Source organism: Ovis canadensis, chromosome 13 (assembly GCF_042477335.2).
Source record: "Ovis canadensis isolate MfBH-ARS-UI-01 breed Bighorn chromosome 13, ARS-UI_OviCan_v2, whole genome shotgun sequence".
NCBI lineage: Eukaryota > Metazoa > Chordata > Mammalia > Artiodactyla > Bovidae > Ovis > Ovis canadensis.
The window spans coordinates 46,066,819-46,088,585 of NC_091257.1; the positions used below are offsets into that span (position 1 = coordinate 46,066,819).

At 38.0% G+C, this 21,767-nt stretch overlaps 1 protein-coding gene across 1 annotated transcript in view; it reads right to left on the reverse strand.

The window, feature by feature from the left end:
• CUBN (cubilin) overlaps positions 1–21,767 on the reverse strand; it is a 273,943-nt gene that overhangs the window by 34,682 nt on the left and 217,494 nt on the right. Inside the window, exons 57-59 of the mRNA XM_069547580.1 lie at positions 16,925–17,125; positions 14,424–14,553; positions 9,707–9,924 (exon numbers count right to left, since the gene is read on the reverse strand). Of these exons, the coding sequence (XP_069403681.1) occupies positions 9,707–9,924; positions 14,424–14,553; positions 16,925–17,125 (549 nt within the window). The remainder of the gene's footprint in view (positions 1–9,706; positions 9,925–14,423; positions 14,554–16,924; positions 17,126–21,767) is intronic.

A 21,767-nucleotide genomic window follows, 5' to 3' on the forward strand; every position in this document is an offset into this window, starting at 1 on the left:
CTGGGATGTGTAAAGACTGAGTCTGAACCTAGAAAGTCTAGCTCTAGGGCTTGTACTATGTTTATGAACCACTAACTACAAGTCAGGATTCATCATTCTCTGCAGTGCTTTCTGAAACTTTTTTTTTCCTGTATTTTAAAAAACCTTTACTCAATACCAATGTACTTCAGATCCCTTTCTTCCTGCCTCCGCTGTCCTCTGCACATACATCTGACAAAAGCATTTGCTGTGCATAATTTACAATTATTTCCTGACTCTTGAATAAGATTCTCAAAAACAAGGGCCTTGTTGAATTCATCTTTGTGTCCCCAAAGAAAAGCTCACTGCCTGCATAGTAAATGGTGAATGTTATTGAATAAGCAATTAAGGAATGCATAGAAAATATATAGATAGATCTTACTGGATGGATCTTTGCTGTCTAATCTAAGTTTACAAGGGGAAATCTTGGGACTAAATATATTTCTTGAATTATAAAGTTGTAACTATGTTGTAAACATATTATGCATGTGTTCGTGTGTATGTATGTCTATATATAACTTTTTGGTCTTACATATTATCCTGTTTCAAAGATAACTTAGTTGACTTTTGTGGCATATATCATTGTGAAGAAACAATTAGCAGAACAACATCAAAAAATATCATCAAAAGATTTAAAACACTGCCAAAGGGGTAGTTTTTTGTAGGAAAATGCTTGTTTAGCTAAAAACTTGAAGTTATAAATGATGTTAGGTTTGTTACTTAAGAAAATCCATTCTCTTAATGCTGAATTTCAGAAGGCAGAGAAAATATAAAAATTTTTAAAACTCCAGACACTTTAACATGCAGCAACACTACTTAGAAGTATGACTTTTCTCATCATTAACAAAGTCAAAAGGTAGAAAAAAATAGGAAAATGTTCTATTTAGAGAGAGCAGGATTAAGAGCAGTGTGCTATTCAATAGTCATAATATAAGTTACAGTAGAAATGATGTGAAATTCATCAATCCAGACCAAGTATAAAATAGCGTCTAATAATGTAAACAAGGGCATGGAATTGTTTTGTTGTTCTCAATGATATATTAGATTGTACACTATACTATTGATATTTAAATTTTATGACTCTGATGGCAGAGCTATTTAATGGAGACAGGGATTATTTCCCCAATTCTGCTCAAGATGTGCTAAGAGACCCTGCCAAGTCAATTTCTGTGTGACTCTGTTCCCCAGTTTGTAAACTAGAGTATATAGTAAGAATGCCAATCAGGGTTATAGCATAAAAATAAATGCCCAAATTCCTTAATTTTGCTGGAATTTTGTGAAAGTGAAAGTCGCTAAGTTGTATCTGGCTCTTTGTGACCCCGTGGTCTATACAATCCATGGAATTCTCCAGGCCAGAATACTGGATTGGGTAGCCTTTCCCTTCTCAAGGGGATCTTCCAGCCCAGGGATCAAACCTAGGTCTCCCACATTGTAGGTGGATTCTTTACTGTCTGAACCACAAGGGAAGCCCAAGAATACTCGAGTGGATAGCCTATCCCTTCTCCAGGGGATCTTCCCGACCCAGAAATTGAACCAGGGTCTCCTGCATTGCAGGTGAATTCTTTACCAACTATGAGCCATGAGAATTTTGAGAAATTTTTACTAAACTGAGGGCTATAATTTGGAGGTAGAAATTTTTGTTATATAGAAATTTATTACCCTCATATTCCAATGCAATTATATTCCATATACTTTTGCTAATTCTTTACCATTATGCCGTGCAAAGCTGATATGATAGATGTGATGTTTGTCAACATTAGAAAGATAATGGCTTTTTACTGTATGTGTGTATATGTATACATATAAATATAAGTATTACTTAAAATATAAATACTACAAATATATATTATGTATAATGTATTTATAATATAAAATATACTCATATAAATGTAAATATCACATAAATTTAAATTTTTGCTATAATACATTATTTATAAACAGTATATTTTAGTAAATATATATATTTTCCTTTTCTTCTGGTAAGGAGGAAGCAATGACTCTTACTGCTTATATATAGTAATATTTAGTATTATAAATATAAATATATATAGTATATTTATAAATATAGTATATTTTTACTATTTATACTATAAATATGCCATATTTATAGTATAAATATATAAATATAGTATATTTATACTATAATATATTTATAGTATAAATATAAATATATATAGTTATAGTAAATTAAACTGGCAGTTCAGATGGTAAAGAATCTGACTGCAGTGTGGGAGATCTGGGTTCAATCCCTGGGTTGGGAACATCCCCTGGAGAAGAGAATGGCAACCCTCTCCCATATTCTTGCCTGGAGAATCTCATGGGCAGAGGAGCCTAGTAGACTACAGTCCATGATGATTGCAAAGAGTCAGACACAACTGAGCGACTAACACACTGACATTAGTAAATTAAATGCTCTATTTAGGACTAGCTCAAATTGGAAAGCAGGCAGAGTCAAATGAGAAGATGCGAATAAAGAAAAGTATCAACAGTTCTCTCTCTCCAAAGAGTGAGAGAAGAAATGACTTGCTTTTGAGAAAACTCACCCCCAGAATCTCTCATCATCCTAAGTATGTTTACTGATCTATGTGGAAACCATGTGGGCAGATGAGAAAGAGGATGAATTTAGGAGACAGTCCTACCTGATTCCAAGGTTGGCTTTACTTCTTACAAATATTTTGACTGCAAGCAAAGTACTTAATCTCCTAACTTCTCTTTTCCTCCCTTGGAAAATGGGATAATCCATTCTGTCTCATGGGTGGTTGTGAGGATTAGATGAGAAAACCCATGCAAAGCACCTCTTGTAGAAGCTTGGTGACAGGTGGACAACCAGGACATCTTCACCTGAGAGTGAGCTGAAATTAAAGCTCCCACACAAAGGTAACAGAACAAAGAGAAGAATATAGTCCCTGATAATGTTTTATCTCTAAACAATTAATTTACAACCAAAGAATCTTCTTCACTGTTTATGCTGACCAGGCATAAACAGACAGTCTGCTTGTATGTTCCTGGAAATACTATATCAAAGCCAGGACCAGTGAATACGGGTAATGATTATTACAGGAAACTTATGCTTATAAATAATTTAACCCGAAACACCCTGATGATGTGCGCATTTTTAGAAGGGCTGGAGCAGTTTTGGATATGCAGAATAACTGTTTGCTAGCTTCTTGTTTTTTCAGTGCTTTTCAAAGTGTTATAATTTACTATTAACACAGTTTTATCACTGAGATTGGTTTTCACAATACCATCTGGTTTTATTTTCCCAATGACAACCCTATCCTTCAAGGGGCAGCAATATGATCATTCAAGATGGGGGTGGAGAGTGAGAACACAGACTGATATTGGAATACATTTTAATAAAAACCTTTCCTTTTTTTTGGGCTGATGTGGCATTTTATTCCAATTTACTTGCTTTGGTATGGTTTTGGTGAACTAAGCATTTGGTGGTTTCTTTATCATATTTCCACATCCAGGGCTCAGCAAAAAACCCTTGTCAATAAAACCCACAAAGGAGAAACCTTGCCTTTGACATCATCTCCCAAGAGGAACCTAATCACCAGTGAAAGTTGCAATACTTATAAAGAGCAGAAATAAGCTTAGTTGAGCTTTCTGCAAATGGGTTTATAATTTCAGCTCATCTCATTGTCAGACTTCATCAGAGGGAGCAAATGACTTTAAGAGAACAGACAAACAACACTGCTTTCACGTAATATCACCATTACTGCTAAACTAAGGGTTACCTAAGCAGTGACTTACAAAGTTATTCACTTTGTAATTCAACTATCTTATTGCAATTGTACTTTTAAAAGTAATGTCATCTGGCAGCTAATATCTGGCTGCTAGGAAGGACCAAAGAGACACAGAAACATTGCTAGTGTTGCTAAATGTTTTTATGTTTATGTTTTTTTTTTTTTAATGTTTAGCCATAGAACTTTAGAATGCCTCTCAAAGTCCAAACTTAACACCAAAAGTATGAAATTTACAAATAACTAGAAGTAAAAAATCTGAGTTTGAGATGTTGTTACATTTGCCTCCATTTGTTGTGATTTTATTTTCCATCTTCGGGGCCCCAGGCTGTCATCAGCTTTCTCTGTATACCTTTCCATCTCTCCTGTCCGCCCTTACAAGTAACTCTTATTCAACTGCCTCAGCTTCCTCCCACCGCTGCCACCTATTTCCTTGCAGCATGTCTGAGAGACAGTTTCCAAATATTACGGCAGCAGCTAAAAATCAAGAGAGCAGACACACATGCCCCGAGTGCCGAGTCTGACCTAATTCTCTAAGGATGAAGGTCATTCAGGAGTACTACCCTGAGTAATAGCAGAACCGTCTGCACCACGACTCCACGTTGAGAATGAGACGAATCTAGATATAATACAATGTATAACACATACATAGAATACATAATGTAATGTAACTTTACATTTATCCATCTATTCTTTAATTCATTCATATAGCCAATATTGATGGAGTAATAGCTATGCGCTAGGTGTCTGCTGCGTGTGCTAAGTTGCTTCAGTCATGTCTGACTCTTTGCGATCCTACAGACTGTATGTAGCCTGCAAGGCTCCTCTGTCCATGGAATTCTCCAGGCAAGCATACTGAAGTGGGATGCCAAAACTTTCTCCAGGAGATCTTCCCAAACCAGGGATCGAACCCATATCTCTTTCTTCTCTTATATTGGCAGGCAGGTTCTTTACCACTAGTGTTACCCAGGAAGCCCAGGTGTCTGCCAGGCTTTGGAATTTTATTGGAATTTAGCTTCTGATTTTGGCTTTAAGTTATAAAACGTACTTTAGGGTTTGCTGGTTAGATTTAAGTGCATGGTGAATATAAAAGAACAAGAAATAATTGCACCCAGGAGTGCTGTTGTTGTTAATAATGATCTTATCTCCCCTCCTCTGCCTTGGAGAGAGAGTGGGGTAGGTCATGAGACCTTATAGAAATCCAGAGCTTTAATATTACTTTCTGATATATATCAGTTCCTCTTTGACATCTCAGGTACTTTACAGAAATTACCTACTGCACCCCCATCAAATTCTTGAAAGGCAGAATATAGCAATAATTCAAGTTGATCTTTTTTAGTGGATAAAAGCTGGACATAGTCACTAAACTTGTTTTTTTAAGTAACGTATTCTGCAGCACTTTAGCATTTAGTGACTATGGTCCAACACAGTCAGTATACATACTTTGAATCACTGATTCTAATCCTGTATCTAGAAGTTTCATGACTAATGTGATGAGAATGTCAAAAACAGACTGACTGGACAGTACTCTGGTGTGAGATCAGTAAAATAAGAAGAAAAGGGGGCTTTGATGACTTAAAAGCATGTCTGCGGATCTGAAATGTTGGGTGAGTGACTTAGGTAAGCACAGCCAGGGTGGAAGCAAACGCTGGTGGTGAAGGGGGCAGAACCAAACAAGCAGAAGTGGACAGAATAATGGATACTCTTGAGTGTCAGTTGTGCCCTGTGGGGCTTGCCCACTTCAGCACAATCCATAGGACTGATGCCTGTTTAAATTTCATGGGACTACAGATACCGCTGACAACCAGATGAAAGATTTGTCTTCTTTCCAGAGAAAGGCTCAGATCTGCAGATAATTTCAGATATCTACAGATCCTAGGAGCTCAGGATGACGAGGTCTCTGGTTATCAGTTATCCAGAATCACTTATTCATGTAGAGTAGGACTGATGGGGAAAGTGAGAAGGCAGGTGTCTTTCACAGGAAAGTGTCAGCCCCCAGGAAGGGCTGACTTTGTTTCCTCCTTACCTTCCACCCCATGCTAGTGGCCCTTCATAGCAGAAGCTCCATTAAAGAGGAGACCCAATTTCACCACATAATTCATTAGCAACAAGCCAGGGGGATATTTCCCTCAAATTTATTCTGACCTATTAGCAATATAAATATAACAAATGTATGAGGAGAAGTTACCTAATGATTACATAATTGTATGAGTTGGCACTTAACTGACTTCTGAAAAATTATAGCAGATTTAGTATTGTCAAGTGTGGAAGTGAAATAGCAAATTTGTAAACCTCTAGGGTTTAGGTAAAGATGAATGAAACTGAGCTGCTGCTGACTAAAATGGCCTCCATTTCACATCAATTATTTATTCAGGGAAAACACTGCCTTCCAACAGTTTTGGAAACAAAAATTCACTGTCCCATCCATAAAGTCATTTTTTTCTCTCTTCACAGGATGCTCAGGGCAGTTTGAAATGGATGACACTGAGGTGAAAAGTGCATATTATTAGCCAAACTTAAGATTTTTATCTAGACCTGTAGTGAAAATATCCTATAAACCCTAGAATTCATCATACCCTTTATGGTTCCTCTCCCTTTTCCTCACCAGAAACAACAAAAACCAAATCAAACTGAAAAGCTATGCAGAGCAAACAGTGAATTTGTATGTATGGTCTTGAAAGGTTTTTAAGATCAAAACAGTACAAAATTTTAATACTCAGGTGTTCAGTAAAAATCAAAACCACTAAACATAACTTAAAATTATTCTTTAAATATCCCCAAGTGGCTGATGGCATTTATACATGACGAAGAGGTGAGAGAGGAACTTCCCTGGTGGTCCAGGGGCTAAGATTCTGTGCTGCAAAGGCAGAGGGTGTGTGTTCAGTCCTTGGTCAGGGAACTAGATCCTGCATGCTGCAACTAAAGGTCCCATGTGCCACAGCTAAGGCCCAGTGCAGCCAAATACATATTTTTAAAAAAGGAAGAGGTGATGGGCATGCAGGGGTAGCACGTGGCGGGTAAGGAATGAACCCCATTTCTGCTCTCTGCGTGTAAACCTTTTCTCTGTGACCAGAAGAAAACAGTTATTGACTGAAAGTGTCCAGTGTTTACAGGTAAGCAGGGGCTTTGACAGTGCACGATTTTTCCTTCTGTGCTACTTCAGTTCAGTAAAATCACATGAAGTCCCAAACTGTCTTTTGTAGCTCAGAAAAACATCATAATTCATGAGGTTAGGGAACATTGGCTAAGCTTCATGCAGGTGACGACCGTGTAGAGTGCTTTAGGATGACTTCAATGATCATGTGAGAATATATTAGGAAAAAGGAAAACAATTTGAAAGCAGGTAGAATGAGCTATGCAATTACATGTTATTTGATTCTAAAGTCTGTGCTAAAGGCATGGATAGATGAGTTCTTTTGTGCAAAAAATCTCCAAAGGAAAGTAAAGTTGTTTTTTTACAAAATAGCCTTCTGTGTTTTGTATGCCATTTCACTTAGGCAATTCTATTAAGGCAATGAATGCTCCCTGTCTACCCATAAGACTTGCTTTCAAGTTATTGTTGATACAGCTAAGTAGGGTTTCTGATTTTCTGATTCCATTTGTCACAATGTCTGCGTTTTATTGGGAAGACTTCAAAACACAAATGTCTAATTGCTTCCCTTGACAAATGCATGACAAAAATCACACACTAAATGTAAAGAAGGTGAAGGTAAGCTCTGATTGCTATCAGAGGCATGAAGGTTGGGCACAGCATGGGGTAAACAGAAAGAAAGAGTTTGAACACTGAGGTAGAATTCTTATTGTAGAAAACACCCCAGGTCTCTCTGAGTAGTCACAGTAAGTGATTTATTTTGTGAGCTTTTTGTTTTTAGAACATTGATCACTTCTGTATTCAAAGTGAAGAATCAGAACACTTCCCAGAGTCAGATACAAATGATCTTAGACTGTGCCACTGATGCTACAAGTACAGATAAACAGAGAACTGGTTAGCTACTTTATATTTTAATGAACTTAAAGTTCTAAGCTAAAATGGACAACCAACAAGGACCTATTGTGTAGCACAGGGAACTCTGCTCAACGTTATGTGGCAGCCCGGAATGGAAGGGAAGTTTGGGAGAGAAGGGATACATGTATATGTATGGCTGAGTCCCTTCACTGTTCACCTGAAATTATCACCACATTGTTAATTGGCTATGCCCCAGTACAAAATAGGGTTTCCTCGGTGGCTCAGACAGTAAAGAATCTGCCTGCAGTGCAAGAGACCTTGGTTAAATCCCTGAGTAAGGAAGATGCCCTGGAGAAGGGAATGGCAAACCATTCCAGTATTCTTGCCTGGAAAATCCCGTGGACAGAGGAAACTGATGGGCTACAGTTCATGGAGTCACAAAGAGCTGGATACAACTGAGCAACTAACCTTTTCAATACAAAATAAAAAGCTTTTTTTAAAAAAATTCTAAGCTCGTATTTACAGATAATTATTTCTCAGAAGCAGTGCTATTACAGGGGCGCTATTTTTGTTTGAGCCTCTCACCTGGATTTCTCTTTTACCTTTAAATGGCTCCCTGATAACTACCTTGTGCCCAAATTGCTTCTCAAGCTTCAATTTCCTCCTATATTTCTCCATTTAGATATCTCATAGGTCCTCCAACCCAAAATGATCCAAACGAAATATAACATTTCTTCCCTAAACCTCAGCCTCCTAAGGCACCACTAACCAGCGAAAGAAAGGGAAAGTGTTCGTCACTTAATCATGTCTGACTCTTTGCAACCCCATGGACTGTAGCTTGCCAGGCTCCTCTGTCCATGGAATTCTCCAGGCAATAGTACTAGAGTGGATTGCCATTCCCTTCTCCAAGGGATCTTCTCAACCCAGGGATCAAACCTGGGTCTTTGACATTGTAGGCAGATTCTTTGCCCTTTGAGTCACTAGGGAAGCCCCTGCGAACCAGTGAGCTACCCACAAAAAGTCATTCTCAACTCATGTTCTCATTAATAAGCATCAAGTTCCCAACACTGTACTTCCAGAGTATTCTACCTTCTGAGTATCCCTGAGATTTTTCACCTTTCCTTCTGTTTCTATTCCCCCTGTATTAGTTTGAGCTTTCAAACACCCTCATCTAAAATTCCATAATGAGCTTCTTCCTTTAGAGGTTAACGAGTCCTCCAAGTCTTTTCTCGGTTTCCTGGATAGCTCATTTGGTAAAGAATCTGCCTGCAATGCAGGAGACCCTGGTTTGATTCCTGGGTCAGGAAGCTCCCTTGGAGAAGGGATAAGCTACCCTCTCCAGTATTCTTGGGCTTCCCTGGTGGCTCACATGGTAAAGAATCCACCTGCAATGTGGGAGACCTCGGTTTGATCCCTGAGTTGGGAAGATCCCCCGAGGAGTGATGGACTACCCACTCCAGTATTCTTACCTGGAGAATCCCATGGACAGAGAAGCCTGGTGGGCTATAGTCCATGGGGTTGCAAAGACCTGGACATGATTGAAGAATTAAGCACACAACACCAAGCCTTTCTCTACCCTGCTACCACTATGATGCTTCTAGAAGCAGAGTCTGGACATGCATTACTTAAAATTCTCCCAGGCTCCTCACCATTTTAAGGATAAAGTCAACATAGGCCACAAGGCCTTTTTTTTTCTTTTTGATCTGGCCCTTGCTATCTACAGGCTCAACTACCATTTTCATGGGTGATAATGAGACTCAAATCTCGTTCGAGATAGTGCTGTAAACAGACTTTATCTTTAAATAGTAGAAAGACACATTTGTTGAATCTTTTTTTTTTTCACTCAACATACCTTACATGTAATTTTTAAAACCAAAATTTTATGTGACATCTTTCTCTAAACTTAAATGAAGAGCGGCTTTAGACAGGTTAAAAAAAAATTAAAACAGAACTGTAACAGTTATAAAAAGTAGATTTACAAGTCCAAAATTCTTACCCAATGTCTGCCGGAAAGTTATCCTCCAACCTCTTGCTGTTTGAATTGAATCTGTCTTGAACACCAGGAACATACTATTATTGCTGCTCCTAATACTTGGTGGAAGGTTGGAGCCACAGAATTGGCCGAGAAGGGGATCACTGATGTTAGAACCATCGTAAACTGCCAAGTAGTCTTCAGAGCAGGAAGCCGAGGGAACCACATCAAAATCATTGAACCTGTGAAATGAACCTTGTTAATAGTGATGTTCTCCATTTGTACTTCCATTAAATTACAGCTTAGCTCTTATTTTTTAAAAAAAAGATAGGACAAAGGTTAACAAGCATCCACGATCCACTTGCTAGGAAACATTAGAAATAATATACTATTTTACTGATCAGTTCAAAAGTTTAGAGGAAATTTTTTGAGAGACTAGAATATGGCAAATAGATGGGGAAACAGTGAAAACAGTGAGAGACTTCATGTTTTGCGGCTCCAAAATCACTGCAGATGGTGACTGCAGCCATGAAATTAAAAGACGCTTACTCCTTGGAAGCAAAGTTATGACCAAATAGACAGCATATTAAATAGCAGAGACATTACTTTGCCAACAAATGTCCATCTAGTTAAAGCTATGGTGTTTCCAGTAGTCATGTATGGATGTGAAAGTTGGACTATAAAGGTGAGTGCCGAAGAATTGATGCTTTTGAACTATGGTATTGGAGAAGACTCTTGACAGTTCCTTGGGCTGCAAGGAAATCCAACTAGTCCATCCTGAAGGAAATCAATCCTGAATATTCATTGAAAGGACTGATGCTGAGGGTGAAACTCCAATATTTTATCCACCTGATGCAAAGAACTGATTCATTTGAAAAGACCCTGATGCTGGGAAAGATTGAAGGTGGGAGAAGGGGATGACAGAGGATGAGATGGTTGGATGGTATCACCGACTCGGTGGACATGAGTCTGAATAAACTCCTGGAGTTGGTGATGGACAAGGAGGCCTGGCATGCTGCAGTCCATGGGATTGCAAAGAGTTGGGCACAACTGAGTGACTGAAATGAACTGAACTGATGATAAGCTTTTGGAATATACAGATGAGTAAGACACAGCTTTGGATTTTCAGGATTTTATAGTCAAGGACATATTAAATCTCTTTGACATTAAGCTTTGACAAGCTGAACTGATACGCATTTATCATTTGAGCAACACTTTAGTTTCCCAGTCTCATTAAAAATATGGTATTTACTCTGCTCCCTTGTTACTTTTATGACATCAAGTGGTGCTATTATCCTATTATTTATTTATGGGAAGGATGCTAATATAACAGAGTGGAAGAAATGCTGGTTTTAGAAGCAGAGCTTCATTTTCATTCTTACACTCTGTTTCTTTTTAAAATGGACTTTATTCTAAGGTTAAATGAAGCTATATGTAACTAAAACCAAACTAGGGTACCTGACATAAAGAAGATGCTTAAAAAAAAAAAGACAGAAAAGGAAAAGAACAGACCCAACAAAATATTATTATTTCTGTGATTTTGAAAACGAGGAATATGAAATAAGTTATTCCTCAGAAAAAAAAATATAAGAAATCAATGGTACAAGGAATGAATTAAATTCTCTTGCACCTCACTTTACTGCAGTGAGCAGTAATTCACACTTCAGATCACTGTAGTCATCATGGGCATGTTACCACTCATCCCAGCTCTGGACCTTCCTGACATTTATTAGGATTGTCTTTTTGTGACAGACACTAGAGGTCTGACATGGCCCTAAGAGATACTTTGGCCCCAGAAATGTAAACAGTTGTCATGCATATTCCTTTTGGAAGAAGTTTTTAAGCACTACTACTCAATATGCACACTGCCTTCCACTGCAGTGATGATCATGGAAGCAAATGCAAAATGAGTTTCCATCAACCTGGGTGGCTGAGTGACTATGTTAGGAGGTGATTCCTTGCTGGACCACTCTAGATACACTCATACAAGTGAGAAAGAAACTTGCTGAGGTAAGCTACTGTGCTTTGGGGTGGTTTGTTATCACGTATAACCTATCCTAACAGATACATCCCTGACTTTTCTTTTTATTGCCTAACATAGTATTTCTTTTCTTTTTTATTGAAGTATAGTTGATTTACAATGTTGTGTTAGTTTCTGATGTACAGCAAAGTGAACCAACTATTCATGTATATATTCTTCTAGATTTTCTTAAGAATTATGGTGGGTTTATTATAGCTTTAAAAAAAAACACCTGTTTAAGTTATTTGATATCCTGTCATCATTTTGGTAGGTTCTTCTTCTGTCTCAGGTGTTTTTGTTTTCTGGTGGGTTGTTTTTTTGTTTGGTTTTTTTTTTTTTTGCCTCTTTTTGCTAGCCTCTGTTCAGTTCAGTTCAGTTGCTCAGTTGTGTCCGACTCTTTGCAACCCCATGGACTGCAGCATGCCAGGCCTCCCTGTCCATCACCAACTCCAGGAGTTTACTCAAATTCATGTCCATTGAGTTGGTGATGCCATACAACCATCTCATCCTATGTCATCTCCTTCTCCTCCTGCCTTCAATCTTTCCCAGCATCAGGGTCTTTTCAAATGAGTCAGTTCTTCGCATCAGGTGGCCAAAGTATTAGAGTTTCAGCTTCAGCATCAGTCCTAATGAATATTCAGGACTGACTTCATCTAGGATGAACTGGTTTGATCTCCTTGCAGTCCAAGGGACTGTCAAGAGTCTCTCCAACACCACAGCTCAAAAGCATCAATTCTTCAGCATTCCGTTTTCTTTATAGTCCAACTCTCATATCCATACATGACTACAGGAAAAACTATAGCCTTGACTAGACAGACCTTTGTTGGCAAAGCCTCTGTAATAAATAGCATATAATATGGAATACTTTTAAAAATATCTCATGATTAGAGAGGATTAAGAAAAATGATGCAGTATGTTAAAATGATACAATATGTTTTGGTTGGCTGAATGTTTCAAACTGATGATAAAGATCAAGATGAAAAGTTTCTTAATTTTTTTTAACCATGTGCAACATTTAATGTTCCTGTAATAGAAGAGGGCAAAACAATTGCTAGATAACTTCCAAACATACTACTTTCATTCTTATTTTCTATAGATAATACATTCATTTTCCACAACATGAATCCATGAAGAACAATAAAAACCTGAATTTCCAGGAGGGATTCAAAGCTTTTTCGGGTTTGCATCATTTTCCCATGACAGCACAGAAAATATCTGGAAAAACCCGTTAACCCATAAAACCTCATGAAACTGGCCTATTTTGAGAGCCTTGAAAAATCTATGTTTTACTACAGTCTACAACTTCTGCGGTACCTAGAATAGTATCTGTTTCATAGAATGTAGTTTCTTAAAAAGAATATAATAAATAGTTTTCCAAACTGATCTGACCTTTGACTATGGTGAGCCCCAGGGCCTATATATATATTATAGCATATGCTATAATCCTACACTGTGAGAATCAAATATTGGGCCATGATGGCAAATGACAGGAACTATCCCTTAAGCTTCCATTCTGAGCAGGTGATCCCTTCACAGACCTCTTGCTCCTGGCCATCTGGCAGTTGTTGTTTATACTTTTGTTCTAAGGACTTAAAGGGTTTTTGGCTTTGGAGCATGGCGTCCTTAAACAGTCTCAGGTGGGAGTTGCAGTGTTCTTCAGGATCCAGCCTGTAGCCCCTCCCCATCTGTTACAGGAATCAAACCTGATGAGACCCGCCTTACAGTCCAAGGACCCATTTGATATGTGAGTCTCTGGAGGTAAACTGCAGAGAGTTTACGACTTGGGGAAGAGAATGTGATCACAGTCATATAGGAGGAACAGAGGTAGGAGGAGTCCTAGCCCATTAAGCGTCTATAAAAAATTCTATATTGCCATAAACTACAGCAACTTTCAGAGTTTTTCACCACATGCTATATATCACTGAAACACAGGAGTTAGAAATATATTATCTTGTATGACAACAGTTGTGAACTTTATCACTTGGAGAACTGCAGGTTACTTTCCCTTAATCAGTCTTGCTGGAAGTAGGCAGGATCAGGGGAGAATTTACTGATGATATAAGATACCTTGTTGAGCACCAGTTTAGAAATATTCTGAAATAGGAATAAAACGAATTTCTTAAGTAGTTAGAAAATTTACCTTTCAAGAGAGAGCATATGGAAGGATAAAGGACATGATTTGGGGAGGAAATCTGATAAGGATTTTTTTGACTTTTCATTTAATAGTGTATCACTTTGGAAAAGTTATGTGATGCTCCTGAGCTTCAGTTTTCTCTTCAGTACAGTGAGATTAACAATATATACCTCATATGATTGTATGAAGAACTAAATAAGAGAATGGTGCAAGTGGTCATTAAAGTTCTTTGTGTATTATATGTCTCCAAAATGAAAACTGCTTTCTCTTGCCCTCCCCACACCTTTTGAGATAGGCTTATAACATTGCACCCCATTATATAAACTCCTTTAAAACTGTTGGGAAAACTCCAACAATTGTTTGAGCTGGTGGAGTGCCTGTTTTTCCCTGCATGACCACTGGTTTGTGTGGAGGGTAGGGAGGCCATGTCCTAGGCTCCCAGGACCACACCACAGACTCACTTTCTCTTCCTCCAGATTCTCATACGTACCTCTGATGAGCATCAATACTCTGCATCATTAAAGGAATATCTTCTCTGTAAACAGAGCTGAAACGGTTTTCTCAAGAAAGTAATGTGTCTTACGTACTTGAGCTGGATGACTCTGTTGCTCCTGACAGTGATGGTGTAAAGACAGTGCATGTTGTCAGGGTAGTTGGAGTAAGTATACAAAGGGCTCTTGATGACTCCAGTGGAGAGATTGAACACACCGCCGCAGGCTGGGATAGAAGTGGGGGATATGCAGAGAATGATTATGACTGGAAGCAGAGGAAAGTCATCGTCAGACATTCTTGACCATGTTACCCCCAAGAGAGATGATAATCATTTGTCTTAGAGCAATATAAACCTCCCTTTATTGTGTCTACAAATAATTCATGCTTTTCCACTGCCATGGAGGGAACAAACAGTAAGAAGCAGGGAAGAATGTTTCAAGGCACCTCTTAGAATGGAATAAATCTGAGTCCAAAATAATGGCCAGTGTGAAGGTAATGAGAGAGAATGTTCCGTGTGCTGGAATAGAACCGTCCTTCTTTTCCATTGAAGTGACAGATTGGAAGAGATGACAGTGATGGCTGGAAGTTTAGAAAAGGTGCGCTGAATGCAAGGCACATCGCGGGCTTATGAACCCAGGAAGGACTGTGATCTAAACAACTTAAATAATATAGATTGGAGTCTCCTATGTCCATGATAGACTATTACAAGGCGATGTTCCAGAAATCACTTTTGGAATAATGGAGTTAAGTTTTCTTTTTGGGCTCACATGCATAACTCTTGGGTCCTGTGTATTTCTAGCTAGTCCTGAGACTGATAAGGACCATATTCACACACGTTTTATTGAAGAAACAAGGCCTATTCCTTGCCCTGAGGCCAGCAATTAATAGCCCTCAACCCTTAGTTATTCCTACTAGGCAATAAAACAACAGCAGTAAAAATGGTATGAAATTCTATTGTAAAAAAACATAGAATTTTTATTTGTTTGACCTTGCATGTAAGAAGGATGAACTTGCATTATCCAGTGATGAAAAGCGCCCTATTCTCACTGCAGCAACAAAGATTTATATTTATTATATATTGTGATTCTAAAATTATAGTAAGGTTACTATACTTTGATGATATACTGTCAATGGATGTGTTCCATTTACATCTGTTAGAAATGATAACCAAATAGTGGCTCCCATTTAAGGTTATAAAGGTTATTTATTTATTTGTCTGTTTATTTTGTCTCAGCTGAGTCCACCTTGCAGAGAAAGCTATCCTCTATGCCCGTAAGTATTCATGTGCTAAGACCTCTTGGTACATCTGCAGTGAGTTAAATGTTAGATTTGTGTAGCCATTATTCTATTTCATCTTGTACACAATTATGTGGTCTCTGAAAACTATGCCTAAATAACTCCTAAATTTGTCCATTGTCAGGATCTGAAATTTCAATATCAATAACCCTGTTTAAATGAGACTCTCAGAGTAGATAACATGAACGCTTCACACAGTATTTTAGGAAAATGAGGGATTGAAGACTAAAAGAATATAAAGCAGGGAGGAAACTCTCCATAACACTAGCTGAAGCAAAAGAATAAAACAAACCACCCCTTATCCTTACTCAGCAGACAACTGGGGGAAGGAATGTTCATGGTTCTATTCTGTTTGTGCTGACAGAACCCCAGAGCCACACAAAATGATACATTACAAATGGGGTCAGGACTTGGGTGGCAGCTAATGTGGACACACTGTGAAGGCCTTCTTCATGAGTAAATAAACATTTTCAGTCTCCTCTGTGGATGGGAACGATAATTTTTTTTTAAAGAAAATGCTTTGACTTTCTACCTTTAGCAATGGGTTTCGTCAAGTAAAGATCAAACAAACATTCTGCAAGATCTTTTTCTGGCCCATGTTATTATTGGAGTTGGGATGACATGGGGGAAAAAATTTGCTGTTAGCAAACCAACAAAGTTTATTGCAGGAGAGGAAAAGACCTTTCAAAACAGGGAAGTGGAGTCTTATGATTTTCAAACAAACATTGATCAAGCTGTCTACTAAAAATTGAAAAGATCTTGGTAGCTACAAAGATCTTTGTCCAATCTGTGACTTCTCATCTTGCCTTTGATATAGAGAAGTTGAAAATTATCACAGAGTTGAATACATCAGTCTTTTTGTTTACTTGTGCTTTTCACATATTGCTAAAAGAAAGAAAAAAAACTCTTTCCTTCCAGAAGACTATAAAAACATCCCTTACATTTTTTCTAAATTTATAAAGCATTGCCTTTCACCAGAATGAAAGTCAAAAAAGTTACTTTATGCTACATATAAACATCTAAAGGTGGCTATTCATTCTAACTTAAATGATCAAAAATAAATCTCTATCTTCCATTTTATTTTCAAAGAGTAGTTCTGTCAAAGTTTATGAAAAAGGGCCTTCCCATTTTAAAAAGGAAAATACCTAAGTATTTTTAGACCATGTATCTAATTAATAACTTTTTCCCTTAAAGTCTCTGAATCTTCAAGTTGGTCATATATGAATCACAATTAAATCTCCTGTGGAAATTGCTCAAGAAAAAAAAGAAAATTCCAAACTACATCATTACAGTCACTCACAAGTTATCCTATAGGAAAACTTGAATCCCAAGTCCGTGGTGTGTGCGTTTGAGTAGAAGTTAAGCAGCACTGGACCAGAGACGGTGAGAGGGGACAGGCTGTCCTCCCCACACAGGGTCGCTAAAGGCGTGGAAGACAAGTTGTAACCCCTGATGATGCGCACGCCGTCGTTGACACAGCTTCCCGTTACTGCGGAGTGAGCTGTTCAGGGCAGGGAACAACCAGAAGCAACATAAATAATAATCAGAAGCAATGTAAATGATCACACAAAAATGTGAGAAAGATTCATGCAATTTACACAGAAGTTAAAATCAACAATCATTTTGATAAGTCACTATTTAACTCAGTTTCCTGAAGGTTACTCTCACCCTAGTGACAAAGTAAGCACAGGTATGAGGAAACAGGTAGACCTTCACAAGAGGTAAATCCTATTTTGAAACAATCCAGAATTTTCTTTCTTATCAAATGACTCCTTTAATTCCATGATTATAAATAGGAGACAGTTTTGCCTTCTGACTGACATGTGGCAATATCTGAAGACATTTTCTTTTTGCTGTCATGTCGGGGTGTGCCACTGGCATGGAGCGGGTAGATGGATACTGTTAAATATGCTGTAAGGCTCAGGGCAGCCACCCAGGCCCCCTGCCCTCGCACCACAAGAATGGCTCCACCCCTAATGCTAAAGTGCTGCTAGTGAGAAACTTGGCTGTAATAGTAAAGTTTATACACAGATAAGGGACTTCTACCATGAAAAGTGGCATAGAAATGCTTATAACTTGGCACAAATCTATGTCAGCAGAGCTCTGCATATCACCTCACTGCATTAGATCCAAATATCACTGATTCTTCAATGGGAAGACACTTGGTGACAAAACCATAAGAAGATAATGATATTAAACACTTTTCCATAATCATAGGGGAACCAATTGAATATACAATCAAAATATACCCAGAATTCCCAAGTGGAATATAGTTAAATGCAACTAGATGACTGTCTTCTAGGGAGAGAAGAGAACTTAGTCAAGGTTTAAAAAATGTTCTTCAAGGAGCAAGATGTATTTCAAAGTTGAGTTAATGGCCAGGTGGTAGCATTCAATCAGACATGTGAAAACTTGTCAGGAAGAGTAGTTCCCTGAGATGGAATGACACTGTCTACATGGACAAGAGCTCATGTCATGGGACAAGGCACTACAGCCACTCTGAATTTGATCTTCAGTCTGTGATTTGATGAATATTTACTATTGAAATCTTTGAGTATAAAATAATCCTCCATTATTTGTTTTTATGTTTATTTTCCATCCTCCCGAAAAACTGTAAAGCATATGTATTATTTGAAATGGGTAAAGCTCTATCTAATGTCTTGAAATACAATCACATTATTATTATTCTAATGTCTTGAAAATTATCACATTACTCTGGGCTTCATTACAGATAGCCATGTTCAATTCTGGATTTCATCATGATTCCATGAACTTGGAGAGAACTGAAAGGAAGCCAAGGATGAGTAATGCGGCAAATAATAGAAACGTGTGGAATTTAGATGCAGACTTTGATTTTCTTTCAGAGTCATAGAGAGGCAGAGATTTAAGAGAGGACTAGAAATAGTGGGAAATCCTTTTTGTTGAAATACTATATTATAGATATGCTAAAGTTTTCTCAGTTAAACAGCAGAGGGCTCTTGGGAGAGGGCTGTGAATCAGGGGCAGCTCTGAGTAGCTTCAAGCTGGACTCCTCAGTGGTGGATGATCCCCTGGGAAGTAGAAGCAGGTCCTGGTACAGAGATCAGTTTGGCAGAGTGTGAAGGTCAAGGTCTTGTCATGCAGGCAAGCAAGGGACCTCACACAACTATACCATCTCTGCTGGAGCTTGACCAATCTGCATAAAACATCAACAGGAACTATTTCAGAAGAACCATTGCTCAGTGCTTTCTAAAGTAGTGAATTGTGAAATGGGCTTACTTTTTGATTTCTTGAGAAACAATTGTGGAAGCAAAGAAGTGGTAAGTAGCTGCATAATGCCACTTTTAAAAAAATTAGTTTAAACGGAGGAGAAATGTAAACTAAGGTGGACGAAAGTCAATTATCCTGCTTCTTGGTGGGAAAAAAGGGCAAAAGGAAAAAAAAAATCTGAAACCAAATTTTCTCTTGTTTTTCCTTTTGGCTTTCTATTATGCATAGCTTGTAAACCAGAACTTATAAGTTAATGAAGGAAAATCAAGGCAAATATTACATAGGATTTGCCAACCGGCTGCTCTGGAAGTCCACCTCTGTTACTTGTGGGACCTTTGAGACCATCTCTGGAAGACAGCAGAAAACCTTTGCGCGGTTCTCCCCATTTTCTGTGTCAAGGGACTACTCTCTATTCAGTTCTTATCAAGACATACTCTGGATCTGAGAAAAACTGAATTTAGAATTTGCCTAGACATGGTATTTTTTAGTTAAGAATTCTAAATCCCTCATTCTCGCCAAGGTGAATCAATGTTATTACGTAATTTTAATGACAGAGAAACCAAGACACAGAAGGCAAAGGTTTGCCCTTAGGTTACCTCATCTGTGAAGTGTTTTCTTCTTCTATAAAGTTAGAAAAAGAAGAAAAGGCCTATAATCCTCCTGGCACCTTGGAGGCATCTGCTTGGCCATGGGAATAATGAAAACAGAAAAATATACTTTTAGACTGTTCAATATTTGGGAAAGTAAAATGAGTATTTGATGATACCTGATTCCAAAATAAGTGTAAACATTAAAGGTTTCTCTTTCATACTTTCTCATATTTTGTCTGTTTTTGCTGTTTTCTTTTTGACCAAAGTAACATTTTGAATTTGTCAAATCTTTATTTTTATTTCACAGTTTTGAAAGACACTGTTAAGAATACCAAGAACCATTTTAGTCTTGAGGTAACTTTAAAAGTCTTGTAAGAGCTCAAATAGAAATTTCTTCTATGACTTGTGACTTCCCTGAAATTTTTATAGTTCATTAGTGATCGTATAGAAAAGTATGTAGTTCATAGAATGACTAGTATTGGAAATGTAATAGTAAGGAGAAAGAGAAACCTAGGCCAACATAAAACACCATAACATGCTTTCAGAGCAACTCATTTTAGTAGAAAGTAGGTCAGTGAACATTTGTAACCTCTCTGTAGGAAAGGCATCAAAAAGCACTCAACTAGCCTGAAAGGTAAAATCTTTCCTAACCAGTTGTCAGTGTTTAGTAGACACAGCATCTGGACAAGGGTGTTTCCCTGTAGTATTTCATAGCCTGGAATAGCTCATTTTTCCCTTGACAAATTCAACTTTTGTGTCAATGGACCACCAAAAAAAGCAGAAACAGAATGTTCATCTCCACCCAGTCAACACAGGCTCTGCTGGCTGCTTGGACTCAGAAGTACTTTGGACAGAATCTTTCAGAAACAGATCTATGGCCTCTAACAGCTAGGAAGACAATGCTCCTTTAGACAGGCTCTGATTTTTCTTGAGAGCAATTCCCTCTCAGTTTTACCACAATATACTGCACATGAATTCTTGAGGCTCATTTAGAAGGGGGTGGAAGGTTATTTTTACTGTAGCTAATGGATCTGTAACTTGCTGATGGTATTCAATGAACTGTGGTATGGATATGATTAATGATAAGAATCTAATTACAAAATAAATCTGATTAATGTTACCCTTTTGGGGAATCATCATGATTCATTTAATCTAAGCCAGAAAATGACTCACTAAGCAGTTTGGAAATGCTGAGTACGTGTAACACTAGAAATGTCACAAGACATCATCATAAGGATATGATCTTATACAAAGAGTAATCTTTTCAACTGGGCAATTCTGAGCAAATCCATCAGTAAAGAAGAAATCACTGAATCTGGAAAAACCAAATATCTGTTCGCAGGTAACTCATGCTAAGGGTGTGTCTGGAGATCCTGACTGGTGGCAGCAAAAAGAACAACACAATGGCCACTCTCGGGCTTCCCTGGTGGTCCAGTGGTTGAGACCCTGAGCTCCTAACATAGGGGGCCCAGATTCTATCCCTGGTTGGGGAACTAGATTCTGCATGCTGTAGCTAAAACCCAGTGCAGCCAAATAAATACATTTAAATAATAAATATTTTATAAAGGACCATTCTGATGAATTATCGTTCACAAGATAAGTTTCTACAGGCACGATCTGACTTTCACAAGTACTATTTTATATTTTTGCAAAAATTACAGTGATTATCAGAAAGATTAAGTAGTTTGTACAAAGTCATGTCATTAGTAAGTGGCCATTCTGGCATTGAAACCTGTCCTAAAATATTGAAATATCCCCCATCCCGGGTCAGGTAGTCCACAGTATCTCAGCCCTTTACCCTACCTGGTCAACTAAACTCAGGGAGTTACTGTTCACCCTAAATATAGGTTGCCTTCTAATCATATACATACCATTGGTTTTGACAGTGCTGTGTGTGGCTATTTTATATAGTATATTTGACAGCATCATCTTTTTTTAGTCTAAATTATATTGCCTATCACATTCTCATGTTTATGGAATTTAAGGAGAACAAACGCACATATAGGTGCACAATCCAAGCCACATGTTCCTCCCTATCTTATTAAAATAACTTTTTCTCAATTATAAAAATAATTGAAAAGGTACAATGTATGGTGATGAATTTAATTAGACTTATCACGGGTGTTCTTTGGAAGGAATGATGCTAAAGCTGAAACTCCAGGACTTTGGCCACCTCATGTGAAGAGTTGACTCATTGGAAAAGAGTCTGATGCTGGGAGGGATTGGGGGCAGGAGGAGAAGGGGACGACAGAGGATGAGATGGCTGGATGGCATCACTGACTCGATGGACGTGAGTCTGAGTGA